Source organism: Tachysurus vachellii, chromosome 13 (genome assembly GCF_030014155.1).
Source record: "Tachysurus vachellii isolate PV-2020 chromosome 13, HZAU_Pvac_v1, whole genome shotgun sequence".
In the NCBI taxonomy this organism is placed as follows: Eukaryota; Metazoa; Chordata; class Actinopteri; order Siluriformes; family Bagridae; genus Tachysurus; species Tachysurus vachellii.
Genome location: NC_083472.1, coordinates 21,111,928 through 21,138,326, shown reverse-complemented (window position 1 = coordinate 21,138,326; position 26,399 = coordinate 21,111,928). Strand labels below are relative to the sequence as shown.

General features: G+C 37.0%; 1 protein-coding gene across 3 annotated transcripts; it reads left to right on the top strand.

Moving 5' to 3' along the window:
* The first annotated feature begins 2,113 nt into the window (after window positions 1–2,113).
* Window positions 2,114–25,244, top strand: stx3b (syntaxin 3b). 3 transcript variants are annotated; one of them, XR_009649360.1, is made up of 12 exons: window positions 2,120–2,489; window positions 10,899–10,973; window positions 11,091–11,190; window positions 14,171–14,245; window positions 14,557–14,627; window positions 14,755–14,863; window positions 15,843–15,916; window positions 16,724–16,858; window positions 18,879–18,989; window positions 20,725–20,824; window positions 21,927–24,609; window positions 24,897–25,244. XR_009649360.1 is itself a non-coding variant. In XM_060884846.1 (10 exons), exons 1-10 carry the CDS (start codon window positions 2,460–2,462, stop codon window positions 24,595–24,597), a joined length of 858 nt encoding a protein of 285 aa, XP_060740829.1. In that variant the 5' UTR covers window positions 2,114–2,459; the 3' UTR covers window positions 24,598–24,768. The 3 variants fall into 3 exon arrangements, 1 of the variants encoding a protein (XP_060740829.1); XR_009649361.1 differs by lacking the exon at window positions 20,725–20,824 and having other exon boundaries at window positions 2,121–2,489; XM_060884846.1 differs by lacking the exons at window positions 18,879–18,989; window positions 20,725–20,824; window positions 24,897–25,244 and adding an exon at window positions 19,136–19,246 and having other exon boundaries at window positions 2,114–2,489; window positions 24,520–24,768.
* The last annotated feature ends 1,155 nt before the right edge of the window (window positions 25,245–26,399 follow it).

Here is a 26,399-nt window from a genome sequence, read left to right as displayed (position 1 = left end):
ACAAATCTTTGGGATTAATTTCTCTATATGCTCTTAATAAATTCAAATAATGAACAGGTAACAAAAGGAAGCATGTTATCCGACCAGAACCACAATGTTCTCTGAGCTGGATCCCAAGTAAATTCCATACAAATGTACGAATATATTCTAAGTTTAAAGTCAGTGCACTTGAGTTGTAAATATAGTGATAAAGGATGTTTATCCTTCCAAACTTAGAATTTATTTGCAGACATCTGTTTTGTTGAAAAGTGTCATGGAGATGTTTAATTGGCAGAAGAATCGTGTTTTACCTGTTTGACAAATTTATTCAGAATTTTTCTGATGAGTCAGATGATTTATTTCATATTCTGAGGACAGGAATGTCTTATCAAAAATTTCCTCGTGGAGATTTTGGCATCATGCTGACCAAAATATGTGAATCCGATAAATCATCTAGGAAGAGTGTAAAAAATTATTTCTAATAGTGAGTGTAGCTAATGGACGTGACTGAATTTCCTCTATAGAAGATCCATATGCCCAGCAAATCTGGTGCATTCACAGTAGGTGAAACTGAACGACTAAGAAAATAACTATAAAAATAAACTGCAAAACAAAAAAAAATGGATAACCAAAGACTGATAGACCATAAAACAGATTGATAATCAGAATTTTGCCTGAACAAGATGGCCAACATTTCTGACATATGTGTATTGAATTTTTATATACAAAAACAAGAAAATCTTTCATACCCTTGATCAGTATCATCCCTAGATCAATGCCTATTTGTACGAGCAGGAGGATAAGTTTTGGACAGAGACTAAAAACACTTCTTTGTATGGACATTTGCTGAATCCTAGTAATAGAAATATAAATGTACATTGTTGTATGAATTTTAGCCACAAGGGGGCGAGAACACTCTAACACTATCACAGGTCTAATCTGACAGGTCTAATCTGAGAGGTCTAATCAGGTCTATATATCTACTTCCCTGCCAGTGTGTCTTGTAGTCCGTATATAAACCAAAGGTCAAATGTTTGTATTATACATGTAGTGTTTTAGTATTTTTAGTACCAGACTTTATAACTCTTATAACCTGTAAAACCTTTATTTTAATGCAAGCAATGGCTTTTTAATGAATTTTTAGCAAATCCAGATAAATTCTAATTCAGAAATTCAGAAAAATATTTGCTCTGAGTGATGTTTATATGTGTTATGATGTCTTCTATGTATATATGTGTAAATGCACCGGTACAGCAGTCATACTGTACAATTACTCCTTCATAGTTTGTGTTGTACTTGTAACTTATGTCCATATGAAAAATTAATTACACATTTAATTTACTATGCTCCAAAGAAGTTAAGAAAACAACAGAACAAACATTTTCTGAAAGTTAATAACACTGTTGAAGAAACTCATTTCTAGTGACGGAAGTCAAATTCTACCTTAAGCTCAGGATTAACTGAAGCCAACTGGTAATGATTAGAAATGATTAACTTGTTTATCCAGTCACAATTCTGGTAACTCTATACTTTTTTTTAATTATGTGACGTATGTATTTCTTTTATTCATGTTAAACAGTGTGGACAGGTTCACACGCACACACACACACACACACGTCTTTTTTTAATGGCTTATATACTGTGATCCAAAAACAAACTGGGACACCACTCTGTTCACTGTTTGAGAAAAAATAGAGGAAGAGGAATTATATTTCAGTAGTTCCCATACCCACACACACACACACACACACACACAGACACCCCCCCCACACACACACATATACACACACACACACACACACATACAGACACACACAGACACCCCACACACACACACATATACACACACAGACACCCCCCCACACACACACACATACATACACACACACACACACACACACACACACACACACACACACACACACAGAGCAAGTTGATCTAAAAGAAAGGTCAGCTAAATTTTCATATTTGTGTCACCTGTTCAAAGGAATAACGTCACACACACACACACACACACACACACACACACACACACACACACACACACACACACACAGATAGGCTACGACAAACAGGGCGTGTTCACCTTAACCAAACGGTTTGCATAGGTGCGCCAGTGCGCATGCGCAGAGTTAGAGCTCTTCGAGTTTAGTGATTACAGGCAGATAGATAGAGGGAGAGATAGAGAGAGATAGAGAGAGAGAGAGAGATTAAGCTTTACCCAACTGTTGTTTTAATCCCCTGAGCGGATAGATTTAGATGAAAAAAACACTATTGGTTTGGAGCAGATCAGCCATTTTTATGGACCGTTTGTGGATAAAGTGGACTTGGAGGAGAAAGACAACAGTCTGAGGAGAAAAGAGACTTTTTTTAGCTCGGACTTTTCACTTCCCAGCTGCTGACTGACTGCTTCACTTCACTTCTAAACCTTTTTATTTATTAACTGATTTCCTTCAGTTCACATTTGTGACATTAACATCATGAAGGACCGACTGGAGCAGCTGAAGGCGGTGAGTCTCAGATTAAAGTTACTTCTGTGTTTGTTTAACTCTTCACGTCAGCTGCTTTTAATAAACAAACCAGGGATGTTATTTCCCACTAAAACAGAAGCAGACTCTTTACTTAACCTAATGTCACTATATAGGGTTTAATACACTATATAGGGTTTAATACACTATATAGGGTTTAATACACTATATAGGGTTTAATACACTATATAGGGTTTAATACACTATATAGGGTTTAATACACTATACAGGGTTTAATACACTATATAGGGTTTAATACACTATACATGGTTTAATACACTATACAGGGTTTAATACACTATACAGGGTTTAATACACTATATAGGGTTTAATACACTATACAGGGTTTAATGCACTATATAGGGTTTAATACACTATACAGGGTTTAATGCACTATATAGGGTTTAATACACTATACAGGGTTTAATACACTATATAGGGTTTAATACACTATACAGGGTTTAATACACTATATAGGGTTTAATACACTATACAGGGTTTAATGCAATATACAGGGTTTAATACACTATATAGGGTTTAATGCACTATACAGGGTTTAATACACTATATAGGGTTTAATACACTATATAGGGTTTAATACACTATATAGGGTTTAATGCACTATACAGGGTTTAATACACTATACAGGGTTTAATACATTATATAGGGTTTAATGCAATATACAGGGTTTAATACACTATACAGGGTTTAATGCACTATACAGGGTTTAATATAATATACAGGGTTTAATGCACTATGCAGGGTTTAATACACTATATAGGGTTTAATGCACTATACAGGGTTTAATACACTATACAGGGTTTAATACACTATATAGGGTTTAATACACTATATAGGGTTTAATGCAATATATAGGGTTTAATACACTATATAGGGTTTAATGCACTATACAGGGTTTAATACACTATACAGGGTTTAATACATTATATAGGGTTTAATACACTATATAGGGTTTAATGCAATATATAGGGTTTAATACACTATATAGGGTTTAATTCACTATATAGGGTTTAATGCACTATATGGGGTTTAATATACTATACGGGGTTTAATGCACTATATAGGGTTTAATGCACTATATAGGGAGCTGAGCTCTTATTGTTATTTAAAGGTAATAATAATAAGAAGAATATGAAGATAATAATAATAAGCAGAATATGAAGGAAAGTACCAACATATCTATATTGTAATAGATATGTTATTAGACATCATCTTGTTACTGGAGGTTTAATTAAGAGAACAGAGGATGTGGTCAGCTGACTTAATGTGGTGGTGTCATGAGAGGAAGAGCCACATAGGGGACTTCTGATATATGTAAACGAGATAAATATTAAGGCAAACATCCCCAAAAACTACATTAGTAACAAGAGTGTAACAGCGATCATGTGGAAAGAGCGTAGGCACAGAGAGATATACAGTACATAGACCTTAAACCACAAAACACACTCACAGTGAGTGAGAGAAAAGAAAAGAACATTTAAAGTGGTAGAAAGACACCTAGGAGAGAAACAGACAGACAGACATCAGCCAAATTGACACATAGACAGACTGACTGACCAGCTGATGAACTGACAGACAGACAGTCAGACAGACAGACATCAGCCAAATTGGCACACAGACAGATAGACTGACCAGCTGATGAACTGACAGACAGACCAACAAAGAGAGAGACGGTTGATCTTTTGGACAAAATGGTATCATGAAGACAGACCAAAAGAATTACTGAGCAACAGACTGACACCGAGAGAAACAGACCAACAGACTGTCCAAATGACAGACCATCCAATAGATAGAGTGAATATGAATGACCAACAGACAGAGATACAGGCAGAACAACAAAAAGACAGAAAGCAAAAAGGAAAGAAAGACCCCGTAACCCCCAATGTGAAAGTAAGAGAGTGTGATCGAAGGAAATCCACAGAGACTGAAGCAGGATTTGTTGCTGTGGCGACGTTTATATCAGTCAAATATTTTCCTGAGTGCTTGTGTTCCCGGAAATCCATGAATAAAGGAGCCTACAGAGGAGGATAAGAGAGTCTGTGTGTGCGTGTACTGTACGAGTGTGTGAGTGTTCTGTGCTTTAATGCTGACCATGGAATCTTATTTAGAAATGTCTGAGAAAAAAACGAGAGCAGAGTTTCATCTAGAGATACAAAAATAAGCTCTCTTTCTTTTCTCTCTGAAGTCAGGGAGAGATTATCAACTAACAGGACTAACTAGGTGGAGTGTGTGTTGTCGTCTTGTCTCATTAGAATCTTGGATGTTTTAACATTGGCCTCCGGTTTAAGTGATCTGTCCTTCTGTAATGTTTAACTTGCTGGTGGGGCTGCTTTATTCTTCTTTTGTGTGCTCACAAGCTTATTTTGAATGAACACACACAGAAACACACAAACACACACACACACACATACACCAAAATCCTCTGTCAGGCCCTGTGACTCAACCGTGGGACACCCAACAGCTGAGCTGTTTGTATGTGTGTGTGTGTGTGTGTGTGTTTGACTGCTTTCCTGCTTTCCTCCATTTATACTTCTTGCATAGTCTAATTTTTATTCACAGTCAGCACACACACCTTTGTTCTGGGTCTCTGGGTCTTGTTACCTGGTAATCTCTGGTAAACGAGATTTGTGCTGAGCTAGTGTTAAACAGACATGTCTCTCACTCACACACACACACACACAGGAAGTCTCATGTAGCTTATCTCCCAGTCTCAGCTTTTCCAGGACTGCATGCTGTTTGTGTGTGTGTTTCTCTGTCTTTTTGACCTTCACACAAGCACATTCTGTTCTCAGCTTTTCACATATCCCTGTGTTGCTTCTCTCTTTTGAGTCATAATTAAATGAAAGCTTCATCCTGCACCTCAAACGCCTTAATATCAAAATAGCTTTGTATTTGTATTTTTGTCACTCGTGATGTTCCACTGGACCGAGCATCCCAGAATGCAGCGCTGTTTGTGTCTGATGACACTTGCTCTGAGAAACCCAGACTCATCAATTTAGCAGTGTACAAGCAGAGAAGGTGTTGACCGCGGTTTTTGTGCCGAGCCTGCAGATCAGGACGTTCAGCAAACCAAAATGTTGATAAAAGATTCCTTTAATATTTTATAAACTACAGATCAACAAGGCTACATCAGCCCCATAGACAGATATGTTTATAATCCTAATTGGTATGCAGTGTCTGTTTAATATAAATCATTTAACTGCATAATTTAATATGTATTTAAGTGTACATCAGTTCACTTGGAAACCCTAAATTAAATATGTACGGGAAGCTCCAGGGATGTAATTCACACCAAGTTCCAGATTATTCCACGTATTTCAGAGCCACTTGCCAGCGCTGAGAAGTCGCAAAAATAGCAGAATTTATAACTATTTTACAAACTGGTCTTCTGCTCGCTCTAATTCGTAGACAGAGATAAAACAGTGCAATTGTTTAAGTGAATTATAATAGATAGATATGAGATAAAGAGAGGGAGAGAGATTTGTTTCTGTTCCTGATCTGTTCCACGTCTTAACTAATAATCTGAAAAGTCTTTGAATGTGGTAGTTGTCTTTTTGTATCAACCTCATGCTCATCTTCATCCTCATTTGCATCCATGTTGTCTTCTTTCCGCTCGATTTCTTCTGGGGTTCATTTCCCACGTCCTTTATTCCCGTCGTATTCGTCCTTGGCCTCGGGTCATTTTTAAAACTACCGCGTTTACCATATAAGTTAAACGACACAAAAATCGTCCATTTAACTCAGCAGGGTATTTAGGAAATGACTGCAGAGTTACTGTTGTCTTCCTGAAGTCGATTTATTTTCATCACCACCTAACACATCCTGTAACATCAAAGCAACTCGAATTAGTTTTTAGCCATTTATTGTTGTATTTAAAGGTATGGAACGTTCACGAGACAAGTTTGTGCTTGTCATCACTTATGTTACAGCAGCTGTAAACAGTCATTCTCTCTCTCCCTCCCTCTCTCTCCCTCTCTCTCTCTCTCTCTCTCTCTCTCTCTCTCTCTTTGAAAGTTAACAAACCCTTAAGCTCAAAGTCCTCAGTTGTGAATTCCTTCTCGTGACAAAACGTCACTGTGTCAACGATCGTTTGACTTTGTTATGTAGCTTTATATTCTTGGCCTTAGATTATCAAGCATTCGCTATACAACTTCTTATATGTTGTTACTATAGAAACACCATGGTCATGAGGATGTGGTAGTCTAGTGGTTAAGGAGTTGGAAGGTCCAGAGAGTTGATCAGTCTGACCAGAGAATTTAGCGTTAAATTACGAATTCGATTCCCAGGTCTACAAAGCTGTAAAATGCTGGGCCCCTGCGCAAGGCCCTAAACCCACAATTGCTCAGTTGTATAAAAAATTAAATAAAAATGTAAGTCACACTGGATGAGGGTGTCTGCTTAAGACTGTAAATTTAAAATTAAGTCGTCAGAGCTGCTCTTTTAGAAAACGAATCAACACCTTATGACCAATCAGAACAGAGAATTAAACAGTGGTGTAGCATCAACTTTTATTGTCCTAAAGACATTTTAATAGAGGTTTCAATTATATAACTATAATTATATATGTAATTTTTTTTTTCATACTTAATTAATTTTTTCTTCAATAAAACTACTTAAATGAAACAGTTTTTCCCAAACAGTCAGTTTAGACTTCATCAGGTAACGAAGTTAAAATATAAAAGAATCTTTTTTTAAAATTCTTTTCTTGTTGTCTGGTTGTGTATAGTGTTCATGTCTTTGTTATTCTTTTAAAAGATTTTTAACAATGGCTAGGTGTGTCATCATTTGAGCGTGTGTGTGTTAGTGTGTAGTTGTGTGAGTTGTGTGCGGTAAAGCTGAAGAACCGCTGATGTGATGACGCCAAGAAAAACACTCGCTTTACTCTGGGTGTCGTTTTACATGGACTTTGGGCTTGACACCTTGTGACTTTCAGCATGCGTCATAAAAACGACATTCGCTACCGAGTTCTTGCACTTCAGTATGTTCAGTTGTAAACAATATTTTTTAATCATACATTCCGAGATATTTGCGCCACTTATATTGTCCTTCAGCCACTGATCTCAAATCTGTGCGTGTATGGCAGACAACAGATCGCAGATGGGAGCTAAACAGCTAAAGCTGTATCTCTGTCAGACCGAGAGAACCTCTGACACAGGACGTGCGTGTTTTATAGACTCAGCAGACAGGATAAAGAAAAAAAAGATGCTGAGTAATTATACAGGAAGCATTTTAAAGCTGGTCATCGAGAACAAAGACCATAAAAAAGTACTGGGAAGATGTACATCCATCCATCCAGCTATAGATTGTCTTTACTGTTTATCCCAGGGGACTCGAGGCACAAGAAGAGATTTAGAGATGCTAATCAGCTACAGCGTATGTCTTTGGGCTGAGAACCCAGAGGAAACCCCCGAAACACAGGGGGGACATGCAAACTCCATACACACAGGGCGGAATCGAACCCCCAACCCCAGAGGTGTGAGGCAAACCATTAAGTCACCATGTGCCCTGGGGACAGGAACAACGAGGCAAAAAAAAAAAACAAAACTCAGCCAAACTTGCTGGGCTACAGAGCAAGGCTCTGTAAATAATGCAGTAAACAGTAAAAATAAACCTTTCATTTAAATTCTGTTACAATTCTCAGATCTGCGGTTCACTGTCAGTTTCTCTGTCGCTGTACCTTTACGAGACGTACATTACGAGTCGGACGTATCTTGGATTCAAATCCCAATCTTTCTAAATTCATTGACATCAGTGTGTACAAGTAAATAACATCAAATCTGCGTTTAGAGCCACCTCGATGGGAGTGCCGCAGGGGTCTATCTTGAGACCCTTGCTTTTTAGCATCTATATAAATGATCTCCCTTGAGTGTGTTTGGACGTTGACATAATCATGTATGCTGATGATACAATGATCTTCACTTATGGGGAAAACGAGCTGGAGGTTGCTGACAAATTATCAGAAGTAATGCAAAAAGTTGTAGAATGGTTGCAGACGTCTTGTCTAACCTTAAATGTTGATAAAACGGTCTCAATGTTTTTCTCAAATAAACGTAAGTTACATCTAACTCAAAATATTCAAGTAAATGGGCAAAAAATTAAAAATATAAAGGAAGCAAAATATTTAGGTCTAATTATTGATTTGAATCTAGGTTTTAAAGGTCATATAAAAAAAACTTGGTAATAAATTGAAATTTAATTAGATGAATTATAAACATATTAGAAATTCATTAACTACAGAAGCCTCAAATATTTATTATAATGCTATGATTGTTCCGCATCTACTGTATTGCATGTCTGGTTGGTCTCTGGTGTGTAAAACATCGTTAAATTTACTAGAATCATTATATAAAAGGGCAATAAAAATAAAAAATAATAAAAGCCTCGTCAGTACCATCATTGTAATGTACTGAGTAAATATAATATTTTGAGTTTTGAGACCCTCATTAAACATAACCAAATTTCTGCTTTATTTCAAATTATCCATAATATCGCTGCTCCCTCTTTGAGAAAATTTGTCACACTAAATTCAGATAGACTTACTAGAGCCACACGGTCACAGTCAGAGGAGAGTGCAGCGTTCCAAGATGCAGAACCACTTATGGTCAACATTCGTTTTTTTTATAAAGCAGCAAGCCTTTGGAAGACTCTTCCAAATGATATTATTTTATGTACAAACTTTAGCACATTTACACGCCTGACCAAACAGTGGCTATTAACAAAGCAAACTTGTGAGCACTAAATGACTGTGATGTGAACAATGTAGACTGTGAGTGAGTGAGTGTTAGATTCATGAAGTGGAGAGTGTTTTTATGATGTGAGTGAAGTACGTTTTATTTTTTGTATAACTTCTGTTAAATTATGAAGTGGAGAGTGTTTTCAGTGATTTTATTGATGCGAGTGAAATAATGATTCCATGTATGATACTGTATGTATTTCATGACCTTTTGCAAACGTAACATCTCTCTTGGGACTGCAGGAGGAAGTTAGCATTTTCTTTGCTATAACCTGGCACATGACATCTCTTCTTTCTTAGACTAATGTTCTCTGTGCATTGCCCCTGATTAAGTACAAATAAACTCATCAGACCATTAAGCGTGAGGTGCAACCAATTTCCCGAGCCTGCAGTCGGACGGATAAGAGTTAACATATGGATAAACACTTACGCAAGATCAATGCGGCTGATACAGTGCTTTTTAATTCAGATCGCTTTTAAATGTTTATTTGTTCCACCTCAAGCCTTTAACCCATAACTACTCTCCGGTATTGTATATTTACACAATTTTTTTGAATGAAAGTGTGAATACAGCTGGGATAATGATGTAAATCTGGGATTTGTCAGCTTGAATAAATTCAGATCACAGAGTAAACGCTTCGAGATAAAGCGTATTTGTTCAGTGGAAAGTCGTGGCCCGGTGAATAAGTCACATTATAATCAACCTCTAAACATCATGTTTTTGTCAACTTTATGTAAAAGCTCCAGCGTGTCGCAGTCATGTTTGGGTTGGTTTTCCAGAACAGGCTAAAAATGAATCGTTCACATTATGTAACTTTGTAATTATTTAATTATTTCATGATAATTATTGGAAGCGCAAACAAAGCAGGCACTTATCTAACGTGACGTCAGCACATCACACATACAAGTATATCCTTACTCATACAGATCCACGCAGCTAACACTAATCTAACACACCTAATCGAGCTAATCCAGGTATTCAGGATCCTCGAATTATTTCAGTCAGGTGTGTTAAAGGTTAGGAAATGACAACACAAATGGACAGTGCCTTGTAACGCTTGTGTGACAAAAGGGAACTTCTTCGTGGATTTCCTCCTCCAGGGGCTCAAAGACGTGTGTGAATGGGTGTGCGTGTGAATGGGTGTGTGTGAGTATGTGTGGGCATCTTGTACAACATAGTGCCTATGTTCCACTCTCTCTGTAACCGTGTATAAGAGAAGCAGCACAGGAAATGGATGCATGTTGTGTTCAAAGTGAGGTTGCAATTTGTAATAGAGAAACTTGCATATAATGATTAAACCTACAGACCTGCAAGGAACTTTTACCTCCCTATCTATGCAATCGATCTGGTTTAATACGTTACAATTCAAAGGATAAGATGTGAAGTGAGCAGTCACCTGAAAGCAGCTGTTACTTAGAGAAGATTAAGTAACCTGAACCCCACACCTGAAAACATTAAAATGGTCAAATATGGCTATATTTTTTCAATTCTTCTGAAAGACACCCACACATCGTTTGTCTAACGAACTGTCTAGCAACTGCTGTAGCCTCGGATTCATCTTCGAACCCCTTTGTCCATCCTCCTCAATGTAAACTCTGTTGTGTGTGAAAATGTCTCCTATGTTTACTCTTCCCAGACTTGTGACCATGACGACGAGGACGTGGAGATCGCCGTGGATAATGCAGCATTCATGGACGATTTTTTCTCCCAGGTGAAGTCATGACCGTCTTCAGCAAGCCTTTTCTGACCTTTTATGTCGACCCGCGTGCTCCGAGTCTGTTCGATTACTTTGGTACTGAATAATTATTTATTATTTGTGTTTATTCAGATCGAAGAAATCCGAAACAGCATTGAAAAGATTGATGAAAACGTAGCTGAAGTGAAGAAAATTTATTCCATTATTCTGTCTGCGCCGACATCTGATCAGAGTAAGACACACACGCACACGCACACACACACACACACAGTGGGAAACTGAACCAGAATACTTGTTCAGAATAATTCAATTTAATAACCGTTCAGTTACAAATATTCAAACTTCTGTTCTGATTATTTGGTTCCTTTTTTTTCTTCCTGGTTCTTTTGTCCATCACTTTAAATAAATTTAAAAGTACATCCCTGGCAGATTTCAGATCAGGAAATGACGGCATCCTTTTTTTTCAGCAACGTTCAAAAGGAAATGATAGCATTTGACATAATAACATTTCCCAGTACAGCAGTTTGATCACTGACTCCTAGCAGACACTGAAATTTGTCAGCTGTGTGTGTGTGTTAAGGGTTTCCTCCCTTAATCCAAAGACATGCCTAATAGGCTGATTGGTCTCTCTAAATTGTGTGTGTGTGTGTGTGTGTGTGTGTGTGTGTGTGTGTGTGCAATAGTCCTGTGGTAGGAGATGCAAAATCCATGTGGTCTTTGAGGAAAACCTCCTAATCAATACACAATCATCAGACTGTATCTGACTGTAGGAAGGACATTATTTATAATAACACTCTCTGGTGTTCATAACAGTTTATAATCACACCCTCCAGTGTCAACCAAATGAGGATGAGGTTCCCATTTGAGTCTGGTTCCTCTCAAGGTTTCTTCCTCTTCCATCTAAGGGAGTTTTTCCTCACCACAGTCACCTCAGTCACATCAGGCTTGTTCACTGGGGATAAATACAAACACGTTTAAATATAAGTCTAATATTAATCTTGAACTTTTGTATAATATTAATCTTATTGTACTATATTTCTTATGTTCTGTAAAGCTGCTTTGAGACAATGTGCATTGTTATTAATTGAATTGAATTGAATTAATAGATCAATGAATTGATGGTTGGAATGGTGTGTATATATGTGTGTGTGTGTGTGTTGGGTAAAAGTATTTTATAGCAGAATACTAATAGCATTTAATTCAACTCAAAAGTGAAAATTACAAAGAAAGATTTTATAACACTGAGTTTTAATTCTGACTGCGGCATAGCAGCATTACATGCATTTGTTTTCTCTCTTAATATTTGATTACAAACTGGATTAATTAGGTTTATGTCCATTAAAACACATAGTGTATCTTTCCAACACCTTGGTGTGAGGAAATCACACTTATCTACCAAGGTTTTAGTCATGTTTATGTTGCTAACATGTTCATTCATGAGTACACAGTGTCATGTTTGCAGGAAGATATCCTTGGGCAAGGTTAAAATAATTAAAATGCATTAATTAGTGAAAGAAAGAAAATATAATCTTTAATCTTAGATCTTAATCTTTGTATTTTGAAAGAAATGTTTTAATTAAATTTTTATTTATGTATGTCATAGGGAGAATCTTTTCTTTTCTTACAGATACAGACAAAAAGGTAATGGGATTTTCCCAGATCCACATTCACACACATTTAGCATACCGTGGCCACCAAAATAGTTACCATCCTCACTTAATTTGGTTGAAATACTGCAACTGGGAAATGTGATAAAACTGGCTGGTTTTCCAGCAAAAGAAAAAAACAATGATGGTGTCATGTGACTTGTGGGAGTTTCCCATTATCCGATTACAGAGTGCGTGTAAAAGCATCGACTACGTTGCCACCGGTCGTCTTTATTTAAGTGCGTTCTTTACCACAGCGATCACTTCGGACCTCAGTCATGTATATTAATGTATATGTAATATCTTATTTACTTCAGCCAAACCTAACCTCTGAAGGAACCGCTAAGGTCAGAACCGCATTGTCAAACCATTAACAATAGATTTGTTCAGTCGTGCTGGTGTTTACAGTCCAAACACCACCAACACACCGAGAACACACAACATATCCTCTGCAAAATAGAGAAATGTTATTAGGTCTAAACATCTCGCTCATTTGATGATGCAGTCAGTCAGATTATGAATAATACAATACTAGGCACCGAAGTATAACTTGGAGTAATAATAGTAACAAGGGATGCTAATAAAATTGAATAGCAAGCACCACTAATCATGTGTGTAAGTGTGAGAACCTCAGGCCACCGGTCAGAGTCGGTTTGTTTGGATTTTGTCTGTTTTTTGTTTTTTTTAACAGACAACATGACTTTTCACTTTTCAGTCTTTTTTTCGGTTTCTGACATTCACTATTATCAGTTCCTGAAAGTTCATAATGGCTTAGAAATCTGATAGCTCTGCTCTCTCTGCCTGGCCTACATTTCTAAACTCGCTTCACTGCTTCTTTGATTCATCGTGTATGAACTTATCGTGTATGTGTGTGGTTAGAAACATAACCTGGATAACTATTAAAACAATGAATCATAATGAATGACATTTTAGTCTAGTTAATGCTTTTTTTCCACAAAAGGAAACTTTATTAACTTTATAACTGCTGTAACATTGAGGAAAACAGGTACTAATGCCATTCCTGGACGTTCCCCAAGCAGATAACCAGAAAAAGCATAAACGCATGACGTTATTGTAAAGAATAAAAGAGGAAGAAGAAAATGCTCCTGGCTGTGTGCCTATTTGAGCTTGGCATCACCCTGTTGTTGATTGTTTTCCCATAACAGCACACCCTGTCATGGTACTTAATGTCTTTGCTCTTAGTTTTGAACATAAAGAAAGGGTTTAAAGTTTCCGTCTCGTCTCAGCAACATTTTTTAGACTTTTGTCTACTAAGCATGTAGTATTTGTGCAGGATATTACATCATGCCAATATGTCGAGGTATGATAATATCAGTGACCTGTTATAATTTGCACAAAATTAATTAACAATGCTTTTTTTAAACAAGTTTTTTCCATTACAGTTTCCTTGGTAACTCGGGCTTAGTCAGGAAGAAACTTCAGCAAAATGTTTTCCGGGTTAAAGTTTACCTCTTCGTCCAGCACTAAGCGTATTTCGCTCCTCCTCCTCACCTGCACGGTCACTTACGTGTTTCAGTGTTTTAATTTGATCTCATTTAATTTCAGAAACACAAGATGACCTGGAGGCCATTACCAATGACATTAAGAAGATGGCCAACAACGCACGCAACAAGCTGAAGAGTAAGTCTGCACTGTGACGATGTAGGATGAAGAGAACTTTTGTCAGGACGAATGTCACAAATGAATATATATGAAATCACCTGGTTTGTAAATATAGAGATTCAGAAACACTGACAACAGTATTAACAAACTGCTGCTGTAACAAACTGCTGCTGTAGCTTGGAGCAAAATGTTAATAAATAGCATGTGTGTGTCTGTCTCTGTCTGTCTGTGTGTGTCTGTGTGTGTCTGTGCATGTCTGTGTGTGTGTCTGTGTGTGTCTGTGTGTGTCTGTGCATGTCTGTGTGTGTGTCTGTGTGTGTGTGTGTCAGCCATTGAGAGGGAACTTGAGACTGGGGAAGAGGAGAGAGTGTCAGCTGATATGAGAATACGCAAATCACAGGTTAGGAAAAGTCTTTAACACAACATATGCACACTCACGAATAAACATATATAAACACACACACACACACACACACACACACACACACACAGAGCTAAATAAGATTGCTTGTCGTTTTTTCCCCCAGCATGCAGTTCTCTCAAGGAAGTTTGTGGACGTGATGACAAAATACAACGAAGCTCAGGTGGACTTCAGAGACAAGAGCAAAGGACGCATTCAGAGACAGTTAGAAATCAGTGAGAGACACACACATTTATACACACTTATAAACACTTACACGTTCTTCCACAAACCTGCACACAGAGCAAGACGTGTCATTTATTTCTCTCTTCAAAAACTAAACTAATATTAAAATCGTTAAGTCGTTAAAAAACATGTTTAAGATCCCTTGTTTTACTAACACAAGTCTGTTGAGATCTATACAGTAAACCTTTGATTTGTAGAAATCACTCGTAGAAAAAAAAGGGTTGGAATGGATTCATCTAATTTCAGTCGTCCAGTCAGTCGTTACTCTTTACACGTATATTCAACTGACGTATTTCGGAACATTAATTAACGTTTATGTTGTCGTTGTTATTTCCTGTCTCAGACAAGCTCTAAACTTTAACCTCGAAGCCCACATTGTAGATATCGGTGATCTCTGTTAACTTTACGCACCATGATCGCAGGCGAAAATGTTGCTAGGTTACTACTGTAAGGTGGGAAAAGGGGGCGGGGCTTCCACAGGGTCTCCGTTTGCCATTCAGGCTTAAATCAGAAAAGCGAACTCAAGACAAACTCATTTACAGAATTCTGTACAATTCTGAGCCATATAAAGTCGTAGAATTAGAATTATGACGTTATAAATCAGCATATAAGTGTGTGAAATTTTAGGCTGTGGATTATTCAAATATATTAGCATACTAAAGCAATTTGAATATATTTGCTGGGATGTAATTGAGAGTTGTCTCTTTCTGTTTCAGTGACTGCTTTCTACACAACCTTTAACTGCTTCCTCTCTCCGTCTCTGTGGTTTCAAAGTGTCAAACTGACAGTCTCTCTTTTTTCTCTTCTTTTTCTAACCTCCTCATGTTGAAGCTGCCATTATAGTGCTACTCCATACAGTTCATATTTGTTTATTTAGTACATTTATTAAAACCTGTTTAAATTAGGAAATGCAGCACGAGCATCCTTTATGATTTCAGGCATAACACTGTCCTGTTTTTTCCTCTTTAGCTGGTAAAGTCACTACTGATGAGGAGCTGGAGGAAATGTTGGAGGGGGGCAATACAGCAGTTTTCACCGCCGGGGTAAACTGTGTGTTTTTGTGTTTAAATGTCATCTTGTGTGTCTCAAGCTCCTGCAGTCTGAAGTCTGTTTAAGGGACCTAGACATATTCATCAGGTCGCTGAGTGAAAATCAGAGCAAAATTTGATCCTTTCCTTTCCTTTGGTTTCTTGTCTCTACATAGAATTAAATATTTTTTTCGTGTTTAGAGCTGAATACGTCCTTGTTAATGTCTTTTAGTCACCGGGTAGAAACATGGTGATGGAAAAAGGTGAACAAAGTAAACCAAGTGTACAGAGAAATCCTAAAAATCACCCAAGCATGTAGAACACGGAGACGGCACTCAATAAATTACACTAAATTGGTTCTAATAAAACATTTTATAGTCATTAGTTTTATACTTCTATCTGTTTGTTTGGCTATGAGCTGCAATATTTAACCTCTGACTCTGTCCCATTGATGCAACGTTACTATAGAAACCGTAAAGTATCCCGAGCGCGCGTTAATATAATCCTGCGATTTTAATTACAATAAAAAGAACTAGTGTTTGAGCCGCTGTTATGTAAAATCTAACGCCTCCTGACCAATCAGATTTGATCATTGGTATAAGAAGGTGTAACAAAGGTGTAGCCTCTCAATAATTGAACAATTTTTTTAATTCATTTTTGATTTTTTATATAGTTTGTTTTATTGTGGTGAGAAATATTAGATATTTAAAATATTTCCAAGTAGAAAGATATTTTCAGCTTTTTTCAGCTTTACAATGCTAGATTGTAACTAAGACTGAGGTTTGGTGTGTGTGCGTGTGTGTGTATGTGTGTGTGTTGTAGATCGTAGATTCGGGAATCTCCAAGCAGGCGCTAAACGAGATCGAGTCTCGTCACAAAGACATCGTACGGCTGGAGAGCAGCATAAAAGAACTACACGACATGTTCGTGGACATCGCCATGCTTGTAGAGAGTCAGGTACATTCCTCCTTCCATCACTCCATCACTCCCTCTGTGTTTTCACTCATTACTCATGCACTCTTTCTTTTCATCGGCCACCTCGGAGAGTCTTTATATCTCTTCTTCATTTTCTATCTCCTTGACTTTTCCTCTCTTTCTTCTTCTCAGGCATTTTATCTACTTCCTGTCTTTATTTTGTCCCCGTTTTCCATTTCACTCCGGTTCCTCGCTGTGATATTGGACGCTTAAATGTGAGTTTTTCGTACCGGCTCCTTTTCGCATGATCTTTTTTCTCATTTTCTTTTCTTTCCATTCTTACCGTGTCCATGTTCCCACTACCACTCAGAGCTTAATATTGAATCACAATTAGATTTCATTTGAATATTTCTTTTTGTATATTTATATATACAATCTTGTGCCTAGTAAATTAGTGTTCTTCAAGGTTTATTTTGCTTGTTAATGCTGTCTGAGGGGCAAAAATCTGAAAGGTACGTGGTTGTATTTTTGATTTGTGCGATATCCTGTTTGTTAATATCAAATATGTGAAAGTATCTATTAGAGTTTTTCTATTACACATTTAAAAACAAGGCTTAAATTAGAACTACAGGAACTTTGGGAACTTTGTTTATTTTACATAACTATAATGATAACGAAGACAGTAAAGCAGCTGAGTCATCAATACAGCGCATAACAGCGCCTACGCAAGTGTGTAAGCCTGGTGTGATCTATGTTATGGGTCACATAGGGATCATTACCAGAGTACAAGCATACAAAGAAACTAGAACAAATAAGGCTTCAACATAAAACATTGGTGTAACTGAGTATAAACAGACAAACTAAAGAGAATTAAGCACAGAACAGGTGATCACACTCGGGCAACAAGTCAAAGACTGTGGAAACCGAGACGGTGTTTAGGGCTGATGGGACTGAACACGTCCTTGTTAATGTCTTTCAGTCACTGGGTAGAAACATGGTGACAGTAAAAGGTGAACAAAGTAAACCAAGTGTACAGAGAAATCCTAAAAATCACCCAAGCATGTAGAACACGGAGACGGCACTCACTAATTAACTATTAATTAATTAAACTCAAATTATAAAATGTCAAAAAAAACGGCGGCATAATTTCAAATTATGTGCAGCGTGCGTCAAACTGGTCCCAGTGAACGTGCCGTTACTATAGAAACGGTACAGTATCCGAGTGAGCGCGTTAATATAATCTGCGATTTTAATTATATAAATAAGAACTCGTGTTTGAGCTGCTGTCATATGTAACGCCTCCTGACCAATCAGATTTGAGAGCTGGTATAAGGAGTAACAAATACGTTAGCCTCTTAACAATCTAACATATCTTAAATATAGTTCATTTATTTAAGAGGTCTGATTATACGATATTCTGTTTTATCGTGGTGAGAAATATTACACGTCGCTCGTTTAAGCGTATCAAACCTCGTATTAAATATCACACGGCTCTCGCCAACATGAGAACCGAGGAGCAAACAGGGAACCCATGACATCAGGAAATATCTGTTAGCAGCGTGAAGATGTTTTATTTTCCTCCAGGCCTAGATTTCTACAACATGACATAACTATAGTTAAACATCTTCAACGTTATTGTTAAGTGTTGATGAATTAAAATCATTTAGATTTTAATGAAATAATACTAACAGCAATGAATCAAACTATTTTTTTTCCTTTCTAGTTTGGTTATTTTAAGTGTAGCCAGGTACAAAAACACCCTTCAGTTTCTGATAGATCCTTGGATAGTAACCAAAAACTGAAAGCTACTGAAACCTACAGATCCTGTGCTTTGTTTGGCCAAAGATTCTTCTCTTTAGTGCAGTGGAAAAAGTCTGAACGTGAGCAGAATTTAATGAGAGAGTTGTGTATTAGGAAACAAAGAATAATGTGTATATACAGTGTATATATATATATATATATATATATATATATATATATATATATATATATATATATATATATATATAGTGTGTGTGTGTGTATGTGCAAGCTTCTGTCTGATTGTGTGTTTGTATTTCAGGGTGACATTATTGATAACATAGAAGCGAATGTGTCAAAAGCAGTGGATCATGTTGCAGTAGCAAAGGTTGAAACAAAGAAAGCAGTCAGGTATCAGAGCAAAGCGCGGAAGGTATGAACACACACACCCTCATAACACAATAACATGACTACTCCTGCTGTCTGTCTCCTTTTTCTTTTCTTCTCTCTCTCTCTGTCTCTCTCTCTCTCTCTTTCTCTCTCTTTGTCCCCCTCTATTTTTGGCTCGTCACCCGTCAGGGTGGAATAATTGACAGGATTGAGAGCAACATGGACCAATCGGTGGGCTTCGTGGAGCGGGCAGTCGCAGACACTAAAAAAGCCGCCAAATTTCAGCAGGAGGCGCGGCGCGTGAGTGGCTGAGAAATATGCGACCACGCCCCCTCTGCCCCGGCTGTTCCTCAAACTTCTTATCCCTTCTCTACATGCGTGTTTTGTAAATAATTCACATTAGTCATATTGCATTAGAACCGAGCCTTGCATTGTAACATCCTTTGAAAATGAAGCTCACATTCCTCCACCCTTTCCTTCTATCCAGAGCAACACAAACCTGTTACTACATTCGGAGTGCCGTTGCTATAGAAATGTAATAGCACAGTTGGTTCCTCCCAGCGAGAGTAAAACGCCTTCTTGTGGTGAAAACCTGCAACCACTCCACAACAAAAAAGCGTCTATCATTTCTGGCACACATTAAACACTTTGTGGCTACGGCATGTTCACTGAACCGCTCAGTACAGGTTTATTTTCTGAATGTAACTCACCTGTTTTATTAAATGTGCAGGATGTAGTTTGGGATGCAGCCTTTAGTTCTTTCTGCATGTTTATTGATTTTGATTTGCCATGGGATGAATCCTCAAGGCGGAGAATGACGCAGCACAAATAACAAATAGCTACCGAATTTCTCTCTTATCTCCAGCATGATTAATATTAACACCCCATGTATTGGGAAAGATTCAGAGAGATGCTTTCATTGGTGAGAAAGCAATATTGCTTATTATTTATGCAGAAAACATTGCAAACTGAAAAGCAGCATTGCACTCCACCGCATTGCGTCACGATTTTTTGTTTTTAATTTTAATAATTAAACACATAAATGAACGCGTCCATGCCACTGCATTGCTTTTTTTGCTCCTCTGTCCTCTGTGCCTCTCTGAACAGCCTTTTTGTGAGTACAGCTCAGGGCCTGTGATCGGACAGCGGTTGCATTTAGTGTGTTAATACATTTCACGTCTTTTTCTTTATACTTCTACGGTAATACGGCAGACAGAACGTTAATAAAAGAAGCGACGTACGTTTAAATGTTAACTGCAGTATCATAAACACTTACACTGCCAAATATTCCTGCCATATATGCCGGAAATATTTCTTATATTGCAGTATTAGCGCATAGTCAGAGATGAAGTAAACATGTGTTGTAGCTGTTCATTATTTATTTAGCAATTAAACAAACATTCATTCATTAATACACCTGTTAATATTGTTAACGTTGCTTTACGGTGTATATACAATGACGGGGTATTTTAATAAATTCATGAAAATGAATTATTAATTAAATGGAAACCTCTACACTTTTCTTATTTATGCTCTGATTCATTCCTCTCTTTCCATGTTTCTCTCTACTACAGATTCCAACATTTGTGTGTATATTTGTGTAAAATTGTTCTTTATGACTCACCGTTGTTTGTGTGTGTGCTCTATACACATTCTGAACATACTGCTTTTGTTCAAGTTTCAGTAACGTGTATTTTTGTGGTGGATTAGAGACCAGTTGTTATAGTACTCCGAGGATCTGAAACTAATGCATACTGTGTGTCTGTGTGTTTTCACAGAAAGTGGTGATTATAGTGTGTGTTGTATTGGTGCTTCTGGGCATCATTGCACTCATAATAGGGCTATCAATAGGACTTAAGAAATAAGTCACTATTGCTGGTGAGTAGGCATAGGAAAGGGGTGTTGGTGTGTGTGGGAGTGTGTGTGGGAGTGTGTGTGTGAGTGTGTGTGCATGTGTGTGTGACAGAGAGAGATAAAAAAATGGGGTGTGGTGATGGTGTGGGATATGATGCAGTGTGTGTGTTTGTGTGTGTGTGTGTGTGTAGGGTTTAAGGGTGTTAAGGCACTAGCTTAGGGTAAGGATTTAGTGGTGGTGTTAGATTTCCAAACTACTTCCTGCCTCCTTGCTTTCTGAAAGTAGGTTGAATCTAGGCTTGGGTAACTGTTCACTCAACACTCACACACACACACACACACCATGAGTTAATACATTATCTGCAATCTGCTTCTCAAGTGTGTGTTTGTGTGTAGATAATTGTATACTGTTAAGTTGAATGTGGCCTGATTACCGTACAAGTGCTTAGATATTGCGTTCACGTACATGGGAATTGTGGCCCAGTTCCAGTAGAACTGGGTAGACCAATAAAACATCAAAACATCACTCTTACATGTGTTTATTTAGCAAACTTTGAAACTAATATTCTGAATGCAAAAATGAACTAAAACGTAATCATTAATACTGTACTTGTCACCCTCTTGTTCTTTTATACATTGTATAGTGGTAAAATCCTACAACTGAAATAGATTTGAAATTTCATGGACTTTATTGGGCAACGTCCTTAATTTGGATTATATGCAAATATTTAGCTTCTTAAATTTTTAAAATGTTATGTCATTAGAAGACTCTATGGCCCTGAGTTAATTGCTCCCCCTAGTGGAAAAACTAGATAATAGCGCCTTTTTTTCCTTTCTTCATTATAGCAGTCTAAAAGAGGTTTTAATATAAAACATGGCTCCTGTTTTGTGGGCCAGATTTTTAACCAGCCATAGGTTTGATACCAATCATGCCTCATATCATTACACTAATATATAAAATATTCCTATTCTAGAAATGCATCGTTACCCAAGCCTGTTCCATGCACTACATTAGTGTCTTATTTTCCTTTCCTATGGCTTTGATGGGTTTTATTTAGCTTTATTTGCTGTTTTGTCATTTATTATTGTTGTTGAACTGACTGTACTTTCTTCTTCTCTCTGGTAGAAAATTATCATCTTGGGTGTGATCTGTGCTGTGGTTTTGGTCATCATCGTTATTATCATCCTCACGCAGACCCTTTGAGACCACACCCATTTTTGTGACTCCTCCCACTCTAGTCAGTTATTCCGGTCCCTGATTCCTCCATCATCCCTGCTTCGAGAGGGGAGACAACAGATAAACACCCTCCTCATCTGTCACTGTGTCCTCGTGTCCTTACTGACGATTCCTCACCTCAGCTGTATGAAATCGTGCTTTCATTTAAAGCACTTTGACAGCTGGGGTCGATCGTGAAGCGAACCTGTTTTGCGTAAATGGACAGGACTATTTTGTTGAAGTATGGACTGTACAGAGAAATAGACCTCCACTTTTCCTACCTTAACATTTTTAATGGTGTGCCCTACACCAAAGACTTGACTAATCATACACGGATCCTAAATGTACTGAATTTTGTTATTGTATTATTAAGAAATACTTTTATCCACCATCCACCAGAACATCATGTCACGTCATGTCACGTCACATCGTGTGTGCCGTCTGTGGAACTAAGTCTTACATGCTGAGTCTCACTTGCTGAATGCAAATACACACATCGGGGATACTCTGTAATTTCAGTCGGATTTACGTTTCACAAAACACTCAGTGATGTTAAGTTTTTAGAGTTTTGGCAACACATCCGTCACCTGATATTTCTTTCATAAGGTCCAGTGTTTTGATCTCGGTCCAGATGGGTTGATGTGTAGGAATTTGCACTCAATCTTCAATGTCTCATTTCACTGGAATTAAATAATAATAATAATAATAATAATAATAATAATAATAATTATTATTATTATTATTATTATTATTATTATTATCATTATGGAACTTACAAGCATACCTAGGAAGGAAAAAGTGCAATTACGTTGTGTATTTAAATCACTTTCCTGTAAAAAAAAAAAATTTATGTCACTTGAGGAATAAATGATTTTATATTTTTAACTGCTGGTGGAGGTGCAGTGAGTGAGTGAGCAAGTGAACGAGTGCAGTTATATAATGCACTACAAGCACAAAACCATCTGACATTTTTCCATTTGTTCTGTGATCATAATGAAAATGGTAAAATTGGTCCTTTTTATAAATAATTTAAAAAAAATATAAAAACATAAACTATATATATATAAAATATATATTCATATTATTCATGAACTAATTAAAAGATTGTAATATTTGATTAATACTATAATGATATTTGTTTCTATTTTTACATGTTTATATTAATATTAAATATGTAAATATTTTAAAGATATAAGTTAAAAAATTTTTTTTAGAAATTTTAATAAATATATTCAAAAGGAAGGACTAGCAGTAATAACTGTACCTGGTTGTTAACAATAAGCTAGCTAGATAAATGTAATGAGCAAGATATATTTTCTGCAAGCTGTGTAGTTATAGATGTAATAAACGTATTAGATTAGAATTACAAGATATTTGAAGGTAAGAAGTGCTCATTTGTCAGCTGCTGATTTGATGTCACTTTTAACTTGTTGGGATTTTCCCCAGTCAGAGGTTGGGATTTTAGTTACGCTCTTTTGTGGAATACAGTATTACAAGTGACCTGAACATGTAAAAGTTATAGGCCTTAGTGTAAATGTAATGGATTTCCACAAAATATGATATTTTAGTTGCTCATCGTAGGTTTGAATCTTCACATGATGTTAATGGTTTTGAAAAACAGTCCAAAACAAAGAAAGATGGACTTGAGTAGTAAGGAATGTAAAAACTTCTTTAAAAAAACAAAAAAAAAAAACCTGGCTGCAAAGTACACAGCATTCAGAATCGCATGAGTAACGATTTTTAAGCAAGAAGTGACCCATTTTGAATTTTCTCCTCTCATGCTCATCTAAAAAGCACATTGTTGTGATACACAGCTCATAGCTCCAGCCCTGGTGATCCAACCCACTGTATTTTTTTCTGTAACTCAGATTTCAAAAGGTTATTAGGCTATCAAGCCAATGCAGCTGTGTTCTAGTTTTGTGCACAAAACCTGTGGTCTGCATGATGATGCCGCTGACACACACACCTGATGTCCTGTCCACACCCGACTTGTCATTTCCACACACGGGAAACATTCACACACGCATGTTTGATTCCAATGTTTCCCAAAAGCCTGTTCATTTGAGGTAATGAACACTTGTTAGCAAAATTTATAATTTATTTCTTCAGATCTTTAATAGTGCCATTGACAAAAGAACAACATGTTGAAATCGTTATCGTGACTGGATAAGGAAGCTGTCGCAAGGTTGCGATGGGCTTTAACAGGAAATGTGGAAAACACATCACACACAACGTCGTTGTCAAACTTATTAACAAATTTAAAAAGACTGGATGTGTTGTGGATTTTTACCATTTGTTCTTTTTTACACACCTACACATCCTTCCTGTTTTATTCCTTGCCCACAGTATATCCACCCCTGACCCTCCATAATATAAAAAATAATAAAAAACAAATAGAATTTTTTACATTTCATGCACATGTAATTATTTATTCTTATTTTAGACCTGCTTGTCTGTCTGTGTGTTCTCTTTGTCCTTCCAATCATCTGCTTTCCTTTTGTAGAAGAAAATGATGATCATGTTGTGTTGTATCATCCTGGGGATAGTTGTCTTTTCCTGTCTCTACAGCTTCTTCTCATAAAGTTGTGATCAGGTAAAAAGGCTATGAATGTTTATGAATGCAATTCATGTGTATTTAATTGCTAATTATGAAGGTTCATAACAATGTGTCGTCTTTTATAGGGATTTGAAATTATAAAATAGTATTATCCTACCCAATGTCTGTCAAATTTATATTCGCTTCACAGATTATATTTACATTCCATATAATTTTATTTTTTCACAACTTTCTTTGTTTTTTGATGATTTCGTTAATACTGTTGATAACAAATTATACAAAAGTTATTCACTAATTCACACTTTGTTGTTTTTTTCCCCCAGGATTAAAAGATTCACACCGAACTGCTGTCAGATATATGTAGTTTTCCTTGTTTTCTCCTACTTCACCCACTTACTTTGGGCTTTCTGTGTATAAAATGTTATCATCATCATCATCATCATCATCAAACCTGAAGATTACTAATCAACTGTCTGTCAGTTAAAATAATCAACATGATATTTGGGATATTCCTTTGATTCATTTGAATGCACAGGCAGAATAAATTTAACAGAGAGAAAAAAAATTCTCTAATGAAATATTTGTGGTAGTTTGTATGTTTGTGTGTATTCATGCTTTGTATGTATAGTACTATTCCGATATAGAAGTTCTTTCATAAAAGGTGGTTGCCATATTGTTGGTGTGTGTGCTATCTGTTTCTGTGCATGATGTAATAATCTATTAAATTTACATGAATACAAACTCAGTAATGCATTGTCTTCCTACTCGGTAGGGGATAGTGGGGTAAACTGTAAAACAATCGACCACCCCGATCAGCAATTAGTTCATGATAATATTTAGGCTTGTGCTCTTTTCAACCACCATGCATTCAAGCTACAAGTGTTGTTTGTGTTAGCAACATTCAGGGATGTGGCACCTCTGTGTTAACAACATTAAAGGTGGGGTCTCCGTTGTTTGAGAAATGCTTCAGAAAACTGCGTTGGGTCGGCAAACAAAACAAAACAAACGTGTAGCCAATGAGCAGAAGGGGCGTGTCTTGTCAATATGGGCGGAGAGAGTGTTCTGTGCGCATGTGTGACATTAGCAGAAAGCGGTTTTAACACTGACATGGCGGATAAAAAAAAAAAAGAAAGAAAGCGAAGATAGGCTTACGATAAGGCAAGAAGCAGGACTCGTGTTAATATAGGATCAGCTTTCCAGCGCTGGAGAGAACTGAAGGAGCGGGAAGGCCTGCGATGGGACGCTGATGTTGCTTTTTTCCTTCTCGATAGGTGAGTAACGTTGGTTTTGCTTTGTTTTACAGAACTAATATATGCCGTCCTTTGCATGATTATGCTTGTGTGTCATTTTTGCTTGTTTGTTTATCTGCAATCATATTGTTCTTCCCTTCAGCTATGATAAAGACACATTTCTGTGTGGGCAGAGCTATCAATACAGGGGTGGGACCCATTTGGGTTAGTGGCGTGTTTGTTTTGGTGATTTCAAATGTCAACATTGGCTTTCAAACAACGGAGACCCCACCTTTAAGGGATGTGGTAGCATAGTGGTTAAGGTGTTAAACTACTGATCGGAAAGCCATGAGTTCAAATCCCAGGTCCACCAAGCTGCACTGTTGGGCCACTGTGCAAGGCCCTCAATTACTCAGTTGTACAAAACTGATATAAAATATGTCACTCTGAATAAGCATGTCTGCTAAATGCTGTAAATGTAAACATTATAGTTAGATAACTATGAAGTTAATGCGTATTCTCTACTGTTATCTGTTTCGTCAATTTTAAACTAGATTAATTACAACAAATATTTGATTTAAGATAAATAAGTGCTAC

What these genes read in the sequence shown, in the direction of transcription:
- stx3b (XM_060884846.1), top strand. Translation starts at nt 2,460, where the DNA reads ATGAAGGACCGACTGGAGCAGCTGAAGGCG. An exon ending in TGGACGATTTTTTCTCCCAG is followed by an intron (nt 10,974 to 11,090) that starts GTGAAGTCATGA and finishes GTGTTTATTCAG; the next exon opens with ATCGAAGAAATCCGAAACAG. An exon ending in TTCAGCAGGAGGCGCGGCGC is followed by an intron (nt 19,247 to 24,519) that starts GTGAGTGGCTGA and finishes TTCCTTTTGTAG; the next exon opens with AAGAAAATGATGATCATGTT.